The sequence below is a fragment of the Grampus griseus genome, assembly GCF_964374135.1.
Source record: "Grampus griseus genome assembly, chromosome: 7".
In the NCBI taxonomy this organism is placed as follows: domain Eukaryota; kingdom Metazoa; phylum Chordata; class Mammalia; order Artiodactyla; family Delphinidae; genus Grampus; species Grampus griseus.
In genome coordinates this window covers 26,118,669-26,131,723 of record NC_139001.1, presented here as the reverse complement: position 1 = coordinate 26,131,723, position 13,055 = coordinate 26,118,669, and the positions used below count along the sequence as shown (strand labels likewise).

Below are 13,055 nucleotides of genomic sequence, written 5' to 3'. Positions count from 1 at the left end.
ATGCTCTACTGGACTCTTTTGGTGGAAAAGAATAAGAGGAATTATGCATATTTCAGCAATAGAAAAGACTGCATTGCTGAATGTGGACAAAACAAATGCAAATTTACTGCATCCCTAACAGAAATTTGAGGAATCTAAATGGTTTCTTTTTTTGTTTGTTTAATACCATTATTTATAATTTTTATTTAAAGCAATATAGCAGCCTTTGAAGAATTGACTGATCCTCCATATAATAAGAAATAAAAAATAAATCATTCAAAGCAAAAAAAAAAAAAATCTCACCAGAAGAGTTAAAGATAAATACGTTACTTCTGGTTTTCTTTGGACTTGAAGAACTTGCATTTGTGCTAGTCCATAGTCATAATTATAGGTGTGATTGTTCTTTTCAAGGCATGTTTCTTATGTGTGTCCAGACCATCGCTGTTCAGCGTTAGCATTTAGTCATTTTAGTTAGTGTGGTTGTTGATATAGAAACATAATATAGGTTTTGCCTCAGATAGTTTTTTGCAAGAATAAAGAAATGTCTTATTGAAAATCTATTTATTTTTGCTTGTTTTTCCTTTTACTGCCATCCCACAATGATGGGAAGATGCTCTGGCAGGTAGCTAAAAACATCTACAGGTAAGAATTGGCTCAGTGTCGTATGCACAGTGTTTCTCCACCTAACTCAAGCTTCGTACCTGTGTTTGTAATAAGATTGCAGATCACAGGGAAAATGTGTAGCCTTTCCTCATACAGGTAAACATGATTTGAAACCATCCAGGAAACTCATGATTAAAAAAATACATCATCCAAAGTTTTAATTTAGGAAAATTGTTTATTTGTCAAGCACTTCCACTTTGAGGCTGAATGCACACTTGCACATAAGCAGATGAGCAACTGGTTTAGGAATATAGTGTTGGCAAGGAGAGTGGAAATATGCCTTTATAAAACAAATAGCAACAACAACAAATCCTTCCTCTGCTTTTGTCTCAAACATTTTTTTTTTTTTTGCTAAACTAAAGGCAAACACCATAAATTTGGGTGTTTCAAGAAGCTTAGAAGCCCAGCAGTCACCTGCTGGGTAAAGCCTTTCCAGACTTCCCCAGTAGAAGCTGGGAGCACTTCCTCACAGCACCTCTCACTGTGCTATCAGAGAAACGGCTATTTGTTTGCCTTCTTATATACTCTGATCTCCTTAAATGTAGAGATTTGATATTTTATCTCTCCATCAAAATACGTAGGACAGTGCTCTGATACACAGAGCACTTGTTCACTAAATGTTAAAGCACTAATGAAGGAAATGACAGTGAGTGTTGCCCCGCCTCCACCATCCACAACGTCCTACTAACTCTTTCCAACTACAAATCCTCAGTATGTTCCTATGCCTGCCACGATTGCTTCCTCACATTACTGTGAATGCAGTTGCCCTTGCCTTGTCAACTCCTTTCATCTGTATAAACCTGAGCGTATTTGATGGTTCTGTTCTCATCCCTCTACTGCCATAGTATTTCGCAAGTGCAGCCACTCATATTGTTGTCTACTTTCTCTGACCTCACATTGCACTACACAGCTTATCTCTTCACAAAATGTTTGGATCACTCTCTATCACTGCATTGCCTCAAATACTGTTTTGTATTATCTTGAGCAGCACTGTCTAGTAGAAATTTCTGTGATGATAAAATATTCTATAATCTGCACTGTCCAATATAGTAGGCACTAGTCTGTATGGCTATTGAGCACTTGAAATGTGACCAGTGAAGGTGTGGCTCTGAATAATCTAAGAACTTTTAAACTAATTAGCATCTAAATTTAAATAGTCATGTTTGGTTAGTGGCTACCATATTTGATAGGTAGCACAGTGCTTGGCACATAGTAAGTGACCAATAATACTTAATAGACTGTGTTCAGGAATTTGACAGGAAAATGTGTCGTTCTGAGAGAATGCTTATCAAATACTTGAGAAGACTGAGAAATCAAAATGAGAATAGGAAAAAAGAAATTAAATTCACTAGGAGAAATAATGGATTTGAGAGACAAGACAAAGTAGGCACCATAGAGAAAGTGAATTGATTAGGAAGCCCTGTAGCTTCAGAAATCCAAACTAACACTGATATAAAAAAGCCAGAGAAGTAGCTATTAAATGTACCATCTTGCTTCTTCTGGAAACTCAGAATATGAGTTAATTAAATTAAGAAGATTGAAGGATAGAATGAACAAAATGCAGTAGGTTTAATTCAACTGCATTCTATTAGCAGAATTTCAATGAAAATGTTTTATTTATTATTAGATCTCTGGCAACACATTGTTATATTTTAATTTCATTGTATTGACTATCAAACTGTTATAACTGAATTTTATCATATTGACTATTGCTTGAAACAGGTTGGCCACAGCTATCTGGTTAGAGATGCTTTTATAGTAGTATTTAATTCTTCTGTAACTTGACCCTTTGCAAATTATTTTGTGTACATTTTGAATTCTAGTTATAAACTGATTTCAATAACTTCTTTGTCTTTTCTATAAAGTAAAAAAACTCTAGGGTTACAGTTTCCTTCATTCATGTAATAAATATTTATTGAATGCTATCTGTGAGCCAGACAGTGAGCTAAGCTTTGGGAATAATCTAGTAAATGAGCGAAACGTATTCTTTGCCCTCATGGAACTTGAATCTAGCAGGAAAAATGTCTGGCTGCTGAATAAAAGCTAACAAACATTAAAAATATCAGGAAATGATACATACTAAACAGTATGATTCCAACTATGCCCCTAGCTCCTGTAAAAGAGTCAGTTAAGAACCCAGGAAGATGTGTGTGAGTTAGGGCAGACTAAGAAGGCTTTGAGGATGAGCCCTGGCTTTAGCTGACCTATGAAGCTGGGAGCTAGAGAGAAGATGGGTGGGTGACAGGAATGTCAAAGGCATTACAGGTGAGAGAAATAACGTGAGTGGTGTCTACACTGTGGAAATGAGCATGGGGAAAGTGAGGAGACAAATCTGGCTTCAGTGGGAAATAATCATAAAATCACAGAACTATCTTCTCAACACAGACAGATATGCAACATTAGTAAATAGAGACAGTTTATGGACAGAATACCCAGTCTGATGCCATGTTGGGATGTGCAGATGAAGAAATTCTCAAAGCCCATAAAGACCTGGAACACAGGTCAGACACTGGAGAAGGGGCTAAGGATCTGGGAATCATCAACTAGTTATGTAGGATAACTAGTCATTATGAGCCAATGACAGTGACTAAATTTAGGAAGGGAGAGAAAGTAGCCGGATGTAAGCAGGTAACAGAGGATACAGCCTTGGAGAAAAAAAACAGTAAATTATTGTTGTAATAAAGTAGGGTGAGAAGCAGCTTATTGCCAGAGAAAAATATCTTTTTAAAAAATGGAACATCAAAAGGGACATATGCTGAAAAACTGAGAAAATGAAAATTAAGAAAGACTCCTGGATTTAAGAGGTTCTGATTATTTTTGAAAGAGCAAATTCATTAGGACACTTGGTACAGAAGTCACTTTTCAGGAATTAAGAAGAGAAGAGGGTGCATAGGGTGTGAAAGTGGGAAACCACATGTTTGAGAAAGTCAGTATTGCAAATAGTAGACTTCCTAGAGGCTAGACCATTTAGTTGGTTATTCGTGTATTTTTAAAAGGCAGGAGACCTAAGTATGTTGAAGTTGGAAAATAAGGAGCCTTTGGTGATTTTGAAAGTGAATAGTTCACTTCTTATTGTGTTTGGTCTAAACTTGAATCCTCTTTTTCATTAAATTCTAGTGAGTCCATTACAGAAGAAACCCTGAAAAAGGCAAAGGAGATTGGGTTCTCAGACAAGCAGATTTCAAAATGCCTCGGGCTGACTGAGGCGCAGACAAGGGAGCTGAGGTTAAAGAAAAACATTCATCCTTGGGTTAAACAGGTAAAGGAGAAAAGGAGTTTTTCTTTCTTCCCAGGATTTCTTGGGTGAAATGTAGGCACCAATTCATAGAGCCATTTTCAGTAAAAAGGGGCGGAATTCGAAAGTGATTTTACTTTTTCAATTGATGCCCATGACGTCACTTATTTTATTCAGCACAGGATTGATTTATGCTTTAAAGGGGAAAGGATGAAGGGACACTGGGATATAAAGGGAAGAGTGAGTACATGATTTTCTTGGCCTAAATGAAAAAAAAAAATCAAAATGACCTCTCCTCTACTTTTTGACCCACGTGCAAATATATCTGTAGTAAGAGAAATCCTTAGCATAATAGAAGGACTTGAAATGCCCTAGCGTAGTGACTGACCCTCTTGAAAGGAATAGTCATCTCTTTTGGCACTGACTTTTTACAGGGTAATACTTTATTTTAAGTGTCCCATCATTATGGTTCATTTAAGTATTCATTGCGTTAGGGTTGGGCATAATGAGCTCATCTAGTATTCATGACAATCACAGAAGAATTTTCATAGGTGTACTGTTGTGATTTTTTGGGGGTCTTTAGTAGAAGAGATGCTTTGGCTTAAAGTACCACCAGCTGGTTTTTGTCCTTTAAAATCATTGGCTTTTCCCCATGTGCTCAGGGGGCACACACATAACCTTAGGTCTCAGGCTTGAGGCCGAATATTTTCTACTCAGCAATTATTATCTTTCTTCCTTCTCACTTGCCTTACATTAGTTTGCCCTGTCAGCCCCAAATTCTTGCTCACTAAGCTGAGCTCCTGGCCCTTGAGAGCTGAATTGATTTACTCTTTCCAAATATGTTCAATGAGATCTTGTCCCCTTCCCTTCTTCCTCATGCTTTGTGGTATTTATGTCATCCCATTGCTCAGTGCCATAGGTAACTTAAATCCTATGCATTAATTTGCAAACCAAAGACATCCTTATATATAGGTCATTTTGCTTTGATTTTAGGTTTTATTTGCAGTTGCTTTAGACAGCTGGTTGGGTAAGTTTTCCTGATAACCAGTTGACTATATGACCACCTTGTTGTGTTCCTGAGAGGTACTATGTAATGATCTGTTGCTCTGGAATGCGTATTGTCATTCATTGCCCAAGTGATAGCTAACTTGTGTCATTATTTTTTTCTCCTCTCTCACTTTTAGCATTAGAAAGCAATTGGATTGTACATACCTTTTTCTTGTCTTTATATTTGATAGTACTGGACGTTAAAGGAATATGAATGCAGAACAGAAAAAAAAAGTCCACAGCATCCTTGAAAAATAATTATAATAAGGGGAGTAAAAATCCCTATGTATGTATTTATTTATTTTATCTTGCAGATTGATACACTGGCTGCAGAATACCCATCAGTAACAAACTACCTCTATGTTACCTACAATGGTCAGGTAGGAACTGCCAAACTTCTATAATGCAGAAAGCTCTAGATTTAGTAAATGGTCCACATGGGGGAATATACGTTTTGTGTGTCTTTGGTTATCTAGTAATAAACAGTGACATCATGTGAGTTGAATGTGATGATATGTTTCTGTACCCAGTCTTTTAAGAACTGCCCTAAGATGATGAAATCAAACAAGTGAAGAGATAAAGACAGTGGTTACATGATCATACAATTATGCTGTTTTCTCATGACTATCTAATTAAAAATGTTGAATAATTTTTTAATGAATAAGTAGGGCTTGTATAACACTTTATACTTATGGGTTCCCAAAGACTAATAGAGGATGCTTATCAGCAAGAGGAAGAACGGGAAAGACACACTCAAAGACAGGACACAGTTTAAATAGAGGGAAGAATAATGTAATAATTTCCACATCTTAACTTTTTTTTCCCCTCAGGAGCATGATATCAATTTTGATGAACATGGAATGATGGTACTGGGCTGTGGTCCATATCACATTGGTAAAGTGATAACTTATATTTACAAAGGCCTTTTCAGTTTCATCCATGTTAATTCCATTCTAAGAACTATGTAAACCAAATGCTGTCATAATAAAAATTTTACAAATTAGGAAACAGAGGTTCAGAGACATGTAGCCCAACTTATACATCTATTAAGTGGTAGAAGTAGGACTCAAATGTGGGTCTCAACCACAGATTCCATCTTCTTTCATTTTATCATGTCATCCCTTTATCATTTTCATCCTCATGAACTAAATTGAGCCTCTTACTGGGGTTGGGGAATGAATTACACTTTGACTTTTTCTCTTCCCGCATAGTTTTTCACGAAGATCTATATTTGCTCAAGAACTTTATATATCAGCCAGTAATTATATTTGTAGACCCATTGTCTGACCTAACATATGACTTGTGTTGACATTAGATGCAAAGAGCTCTTCTCTTTGGGGCACAGGAAGAGTATTACATAATTTAATTAAAACATTCTCACGAGAAATCGTTATATTTCTCCCAGTCACTTAAAACTGAATATTTAATAATGAATCAAGATCTATTACAGTTACAAAGTATATATTTAAATAGACAATGATGTTTCTTAATAAGTATATCTAACATTTTGTCTCTGCAAGGTGTTCTAATATGGAAATGATGAAATATATGATTTAAGCATATGTGGTCTTGTTTTGTTACTTTAAGCATAGTTTATTATAGTTTTTACAATTAACTAAGTGCTTTAAGATATGGTAGTTTGCCAAGTTTTGGCCAGATCTTAAAGTAGGTCAAAAGTATTTATACCTTTGCCACTTCAGTTATCTTATGGCTAAATGGTCTAGACGCCTTCACCAGGATCTACCCTTCTCTTCTCTAAACCTTTATGCAACAATTCTACATTACTTTAGGGCCTAGGAAAGATTAGCTGAGCTGATAATCAAGTGCATACTTAATTGATAGTGAGATTTAACATGCTACTATATTTGGACAACTTATTATTCCCATAAGAATTTTTAGGAGACAAAGTCCTAATGCAAAGGATTAGTACAAATCCCAGAACTTTCAGTTCTATGGCATCCCAGTAGAGGTGATATTTTGAGGCATTTAGGCCATTATTATACTTCAAATTACTTCCTAGAAGCTCGCTCACTCTGCATGGGGTGGCCTGGCCAAGCTTAAAAGGATATGCTTGGAAAGGCCAGGGCTTTCCAATCAATCAAGATATGTCAGAGCTGCAAGGCACCTCAGGGATCATTGGGTTTGGCCCTCAGACAACAGGGTAAGTGGAAGGACTGAAATAAGAACTCAAGTATTTTGATCTCTAACGTAACTACTTTTGTGTACTGAGGTCAATATGTTCACTTTGAGTTTCTTTTCAGTAAATGAGGTTTTTAAAATTATTATTACAGTTATCTCCCATTAACTTTCAGATTCTGAATGCTTTGAATATGGAGATTACCTCTTGCAGAATTTAGCATACAAAACAAGCCAACGTGTCGTAGTTTAATTAGTCCCTGTTTTTACTACTAATAATATAGTGTGCGTAATAGATCTCACCTTTATATTTTGGAGTTTTAAAAATTGAATTGAAAGGGCATTAGCTCCCTTAGCCTGGACTGATTGGCAATATATTTCTGCTTCTCTTTGTGCGGTAACTTCAGGCTTCTCTTCCCCCCTTTCCCTAATCTCATGGTCTCGGCAGGCAGCAGCGTGGAATTTGATTGGTGTGCTGTCTCCAGTATCCGCACTCTGCGTCAACTTGGCAAGAAGACAGTGGTGGTGAACTGTAACCCCGAAACCGTGAGCACGGACTTTGATGAGTGTGACAAACTGTACTTTGAAGAGTTGTCTTTGGAGAGAATCCTAGACATCTATCATCAGGAGGTAAAAAAAAAGAAAAGAGAGAAAAATATATGCAGTGCATACTTTATATATGTGTATTCATGTATGTAGATTTACATTACAATTCCCCTTAGGAGAAAGAGCTGCCGGTGTCTTCCATTGTCTAATTTCGTAGTAAAACTCTAAAAAGAATCACCTAGCCTTAGATTCTTGAGGCCCTGGCACAGAGTAATTATTTTTCATATAAAATTCACTTTTTCTTTCTAAGCATTCTAGCTCTACTGAAAATTCTTCTTGGTAACATGTGCCCGATACATATTAATTAGCACAAGACAGCCCCAATAAATATTCTGCAAAATGATTTAATTGGTCATGTAGACATACGATAAGCAGCCGAGTCTCTCTAGTTCATGTGCTGTTGCAGTTTAATGATGACCAGTTCTCAGAGGAGACAGTCAGTCGTTCACAGAGGACTGGTTAATTCTTTATGCTATCAGATGAAGCCAGTAGTCTTCAATTTAAAATCAGTGAGTTCATTCTGAATGATTTTGGTGCCTTTATAGCTTGCTCTTAAGTAGCTCTTCCATCTCCACTCCAATATCATTGAGTGTATCTTCACTGTGGATTTATATGATCCCAGGTTACTGTAAGTCTGTAGAACAAGTTAGCTTACAATTAAACAAATACCTATTTGGGGCTTCCCTGGTGGCACAGTGGTTGAGAGTCCACCTGCCGATGCAGGGGACGCAGGTTCGTGCCCCGGTCTGGGAAGATCCCACATGCCACGGAGCGGCTGGGCCCGTGAGCCGTGGCCGCTGAGCCTGCGCGTCCGGAGCCTGTGCTCCACAATGGGAGAGGCCACAACAGTGAGAGGCCTGCGTACTGCAAAAAAAAAACCTACTTGAAAATTTTAGAGTGATGTCCAATAGTTGTGCCTTTTGATGTTATTGTAATTAATTTCCTACTACAGAGAATTATCCCTATATACAAAATATGGTCACTTAAGGAAAAAAATATTCTAACTTGGAGCTGCAAGACTTAAATTGTTGACTTGAAAATTCATTTTTTTTGGCCAGTTATATAAATTCTCTGGGCTTCATCTTTTTTTTTGTTTATGAATCATATGAGTGTTTAAATGTTCTACATGCAGGTATTGTGAAGGCAACATGAGATTTGTAGTTGAGATCACATTGTCAAGTATAAAGTATTGTGCTAGAACAATGTAATGATTTTATTATTATGAAGAAAAATACAGACAAATTTAAAATTGATGTATCATCATGTTTTTCTATCAATATTTAGGCCTGGCCTACTAATATTGTAATATAATGAAACTGAACCATTAGGTAGAATATACACAATTTTTAGTTCTCTCTCTGACCTGATTTTTCTAATGATTTTTTAATTCATTTTAGACACATAAGTGGGGATCAAAACAAGTACATTCTGCAAATATTTCTTGAATACCTTTTAAAAATCAGGTTCAGCAGGATAGAGAGCTATAAAACCAGGTCCCTACATTTAAGACATTAAAATAAAACTGGAATCCATGACGTAATATGTGAAAAGTTACATAATTGTTTTAAAAATGTTAACAAGCATTACAAGCAATAGCAGCAGGCATTTTACACATAATTAATTATTTCCCCATGAAATGGTTTAAGGAAAGATGAAAAACTTCTACAACTGCCTTTGGATGCAGTTACATATGATGATAATGAGGTCCTTTTACTATAACTGAATTCAGTATGATAGAAATAAATAAATTGGCCCTATTTGAAGCTAATTGGTTTTTATAGTGCTACTATATATAATAAGGTAATTGTAAATGTTATGTTGAAGAACATAAGAACAATGTGCCATTGATGTATCCTTTAAACTACCCCACAAGAAATGTTATATATCATATGCACATATCATACACATATGTACATATATTTGTGTATGTGTTCCCTTGTTGTGTGTCTCCTCACAGCAGGCTTTACAAGCATTGTCTCTCATACCGGGTGTGCCTCAACCTTCGGAAGGCTGCCCTTATTCGACCTCGGATGCCCCTAGAGATTCTGAAGGCACTGAGGCATTCAGCTGTAAATTTGCGGAAAATTGGAAGCACGTCTAAACTTATTTAAAAGCACACATTTGAGTCACTTAGAAGGGCAATAGGCTTTCCCAAGGATACATAGCTACATGGGATGATAGAAAATATGATAGGTCCCTTCGTCCAGGTCTCTTGGTCTAGTTCAGGAGCAAGCCTGTTTCCATGGAATCAAAGAAGCACCTCTAAAGAAACCATTAAGGGGAAGTCAGAAAAGTGACATGGCCTGTGAGTAAAGCAGGCTGCTTTGGAGGGAGGACTTGATCAGAAGTTGAGTGAGAGGAGATACTAGAAATGCCAAAATCTCCTTCCCACTTGTTCTTTCTTTTTTTTTAAGAGAAAATGTTATAGCGATATATCCCTTTGGCTGCAGACATTTTTTTTTTAACTTTATGAAGAGCAACCCTTTAAACTGAAGTCATTAATTCCTTATGACTGTGCGCATGAGTTCTGCTCCCTGAGAAGAGATTTGCATTTTTATCTTTTATGTTTTGGTGTGTGAGTGTGGTACATATACACAATGGAATATTACTCAGCCATAAAAAGGAATGAAATTGGGTCATTTGTGGAGACGTGGATGGATCTAGAGACTGTCATACAGAGTGAAGTAAGTCAGAAAGAGAACAACAAATATCATATATTAACGCATATATGTGAAACCTAGAAAAATGGTTCAGATGAACCAGTTTGCAGGGCAGAAGTTGAGACACAGATGTAGAGAACAAACGTGTGGACACCAAGGGGGGAAAGCTGCGGGGGTTGGGGGTGGGGGTGTGATGAATTGGGCGATTGGTATTGACTTGTATACACTGATGCGTATAAAATGGATGACTAATAAGAACCTGCTGTATAAAAAAATAAATTAAATAGAATTCAAGTATTCAAAACAAACAAACAAAAATACCAGGCAACATATTTGACACCTTATGATGTCCCTGTCTGATTTGAGTCCTGATTATACAATTTTTCTTGCTTTTATGATGTATAATTTACTGGATCATACCCCATAGATATGTACTCTGCTTAATGATATAATTCTCCGATTTTTAACACCTAATACCGTATGTATATGTAGACAATGGTACCTCTACTACAACTTGAGTTAAGTGAATGAAAGAGTGGCAGACATTAATTAGTGACAGGCAAAACCCATCAGGTAATGCATCACTCTAAACCAGGATTGCGGTTCACTCCTAGCATTTGGTTTAATTGTAATTAAGTATAAGCTTAAGATTCTGTCTGAAATGTTAAAAATGTTTTACTAAAATGCAAATTACTAAAAAATAGTGCATGATCAACCTCACTGACAGAATATAAATAGTGGAGGCTTGTACATTAGAGATAATACATGAAATTACAAAAATCAAGGCTATTTTTTGATGAAGTAAATGCTATTTCTGTTAGTAAGACAAGTTTTCTTACATTGTATTCTGTCAATAATACAGCATTTAATTTGTTTATAAAAATAAGGACTGACCAAAGAGATTAGTGTCTAAGGGAAATTGAGATGTTCTCAAATAAATTTGAAGAATTTTCTTTTCATTCCTCACTGCTAAAAATAAATTTCAGGTTAAAGATTATTTCAGAAATGTTTTTGTGCAGTGATACCTTAGCTTTGTGATATCAGGTTTAAAAAACTAAGAAACTAAGCTGGGTAAAAATACTACAAACAAATCTAGGTAACATCGGTAGAACTTTGGGACACTAATGGAATTACTTTAGGCCTAAAGTATTTGGAAATCTGGGAAACAAATCTGAATTTTAGAATATTTTATTTCAGAAAGTTACTTGAAACTATTTGTGTGATTGTATCAATATGTATGATAATAATTTATCTGTGTGGGATACCAGATTCTCTTCCCTAAATCCCTACAAGTTCTGTGCTTGGAGTTGGGGCCAATTTAAGATAAAATTCTTCCACAAAACTCTCATCTATTAACTTCGTCCCATAAATGTTCTCTTCTACTGAATTCTCTTTGCTGTACAGGCAAAACCTGCACAAACCATCACACCATTACTCTAAAACATTCCTATGGATGTGATTTGTCTTCCAAATGATGGTCTTTATTTCTGGAGGTCAAAGACGAGAATAGGGTTTTGCAGTGAATGTTTTTCTATCTACCACTTTCCAAAAAGAGTGTTTTAGAAATTGCTCTTCTACTAACTTCTAAGATTCACTACCTTTGAAACCAACCAGAAAAACAGGGTTAGCTTCAGATTCAAAGATTTGGTATATTAGGTAAGCATAACTGCTTTACAATACGTAGAATTGAGTTCAAGTAAGTCTGTATTTGCTAGATGAGAAAAATAGGCAAGTCATTTCACCTTCACGAAGCCTCAGTTTATTTAACTGCAAAATGGGGATAGTAATAACTGCCTCAAAGTGATACCATGACCATGAAAGTCAAAACATCGTCTAGGGTATACAGTAATGTACTTAGTAAATAGTAGCAGTGCATATTATTATTGTTTTTAAATGTGTTGATTTATTGAAAAATAAAAATCAATTCCATAGAGTTATTTTTGAAAATATTGATATATTTATCACTTAGAGCCTTTTTATTCAACTGTAAGTACCTATTTAGTCCAATTGACTCTGATATTTGCTAACTGGCTACTTCTCCCTTAATTTTAGAATTTATTTTGAAGTCTTTCACATAAGAAGAGACTTTTCTATATATTTAATTGAGGAATTCGTTTCTAGGCTTCTAAAATATTAATGCTGCTAATAAACTAAAAATAATAAGCAAATAAAAATACTATAGTTAAGAGAATAATATTTATTAAAGATTTTGCAAAAAATGGATATTGAACATAAAAAATGACGATAAAAGCAGTTTAAGTGTACTTATAAATATGCAGAAATGTGGACTGTTATTTTCCATAATGTTTACAATGAATTTAAGCACTCAATTGCAGGGTGTTTGCTTAGGCAGTACGGAATTTCTCTTATCAGAGAGAAATGAGCTTCATCCCTTTAAAAAATATTTCAGAATAACTTCAAATAATGACAAAATACATTTGGCACGTAGGTATTACTTCAGCAACATTCATTAGTAGGTCATTAAAGCAAACACAAATTACGCCCAGATCAATGGCCTGTCAGATATTGTAATATTTTCTAATATAAATAATAATGTCTTATAATGTAGTACCACCTTTAATGTTTATTATCTTATTTGATCTACATACATAGGAACCTTATGAAGTAGGCAGGTATTATCCTAATTTTACAGACAAGAAGATTGAACCTCAGGGGGAGTTTCACGGAGGGAACCAAGAAGAGGAGGGACTTAAGTCCAAACCCAATTC

The 13,055-nt window shown here is 35.6% G+C and overlaps 1 protein-coding gene across 1 annotated transcript in view; it reads left to right on the top strand.

Moving 5' to 3' along the window:
• Window positions 1-13,055, top strand: part of CPS1 (carbamoyl-phosphate synthase 1) — a 142,436-nt gene that overhangs the window by 90,106 nt on the left and 39,275 nt on the right. The window contains exons 22-25 of the mRNA XM_082658719.1: window positions 3,760-3,901; window positions 5,239-5,304; window positions 5,755-5,818; window positions 7,509-7,690. Coding sequence (XP_082514845.1) covers window positions 3,760-3,901; window positions 5,239-5,304; window positions 5,755-5,818; window positions 7,509-7,690 — 454 coding nt within the window. The remainder of the gene's footprint in view (window positions 1-3,759; window positions 3,902-5,238; window positions 5,305-5,754; window positions 5,819-7,508; window positions 7,691-13,055) is intronic.